This window comes from Aplysia californica, unplaced genomic scaffold, assembly GCF_000002075.1.
Source record: "Aplysia californica isolate F4 #8 unplaced genomic scaffold, AplCal3.0 scaffold00417, whole genome shotgun sequence".
NCBI classification, from domain to species: Eukaryota; Metazoa; Mollusca; class Gastropoda; order Aplysiida; family Aplysiidae; genus Aplysia; species Aplysia californica.
In genome coordinates, this window is record NW_004797687.1 from 417,018 (window position 1) to 418,352 (window position 1,335).

The following is a 1,335-nucleotide window of genomic DNA, read 5'->3' on the forward strand; positions in this document are numbered from 1 at the left end:
CATCTGGACGAATGGGGGTGGTCCTGAAAAGGACCGTATTGTGAGGTTGCTGGATGTGGGAAAACCAGCTGCTTACTTCTTGGCAGCAGCCTTCTTGGGCTTGGCAGCAGCCTTCTTTGCCGCTGGCTTTTTGGCAGCAGCCTTGGGCTTGGCGGCTTTCTTGGCAGGGCTCTTGGTCTTCTTGGGTTTGGCAGCGGCTTTTTTGGCAGCAGGTTTCTTGGCGGCGGCCTTCTTGGGAGATTTTGGCTTCTTGGCAGCGGCTTTCTTGGGCTTGGCCGCCTTCTTGGGGGACTTGGGTTTCTTGGCAACTTTCTTGGCGGGTTTTTTCTCCACTTTCTTCTCTCCCAAACGGAAAGAGCCGGCAGCGCCAGTTCCCTTAGCTTGCTTCAGGGTTCCAGACTTGACGCCGGCCTTGAGGGCAGTCTTGAGACGAGCGTTGATGGCAGTGGGGTTATCACCGACCTTGTAGTTGGCCATGATGTACTTGAGGATGGCCTGGCGGGAAGAGCCACCGCGCTCCTTCAGTGCAGAGATGGCGGCAGCGACCATCACCTTGTACTGAGGGTGAGCGGCGGGGGCTTTAGGCTTGGCGGGAGCCTTCTTCTTGGGGGTAGCCTTGGCTGGGGCAGCAGCTGGAGCGTCAGACATTGTGAGTGAAAATGTGAACGAAGACGAGGGCGGAAAATGAAAAAAGAGAGTGGTCACTTCGCAACGAGTGCTGATTCTGAACTGACAGATCACGGCGAGCGCTTGCTATATGACCATTTCGCGCGGACGTCCGAGAGAGCACCTACGTCACGATATTTTTTTTTTGCTGCGCCGATGTCGTCTATTTCGTTCGGCTGTGCGAATCTGTGCAAGAACATGTAGATCTCCGAGCTACAACTTAATGCAGTTAACTGAATGTTTCGTTCGTAGTCATTCAAGGCTAGATAAATGGTTAACCAAGAAATTGTTACCCCTTTTTATGCAAATTGTGTAGTGTGCGGTGCAAAAATCAAATTTTTCTATCGATAAAACATGCGCTCGCTGTCACATCGACATCACTTGAAATTAAAATGCATGCGTTTACGAGATGTACATCGCTCCTATTTTCCCTTCTCAAGATAGAAAACTTATTTTTGCTGATGTTCTCAGAGAATTTGTGTCTTTGCATTTTGTAGAAATGTTGTTTTTCTATTGTTTTGCCACGTGTCGCAGCACACTTCTTACGGCGTCGTCAAATTACAACCGTGGAAATTGGACAATTTCACAAAGATCATTGATAGAAAACATTCGTTTATTTTGAATATTGTAAGTTTTAATGGTGGGCTTGCGTGGTACGTTATCATTCTT

The 1,335-nt window shown here is 48.8% G+C and overlaps 1 protein-coding gene across 1 annotated transcript; it reads right to left on the minus strand.

The window, feature by feature from the left end:
• On the minus strand, positions 1–754 carry LOC101848903 (histone H1-delta-like). The gene has a single exon (XM_005104373.3). The coding sequence runs from the start codon at positions 646–648 to the stop codon at positions 73–75; it is 576 nt and encodes a 191-aa protein (XP_005104430.1). The 5' UTR covers positions 649–754; the 3' UTR covers positions 1–72.
• Positions 755–1,335: the final 581 nt, after the last annotated feature.

What these genes read in the sequence shown, in the direction of transcription:
- LOC101848903 (XM_005104373.3), bottom strand. Translation starts at nt 648, where the DNA reads ATGTCTGACGCTCCAGCTGCTGCCCCAGCCAAGGCTACCCCCAAGAAG.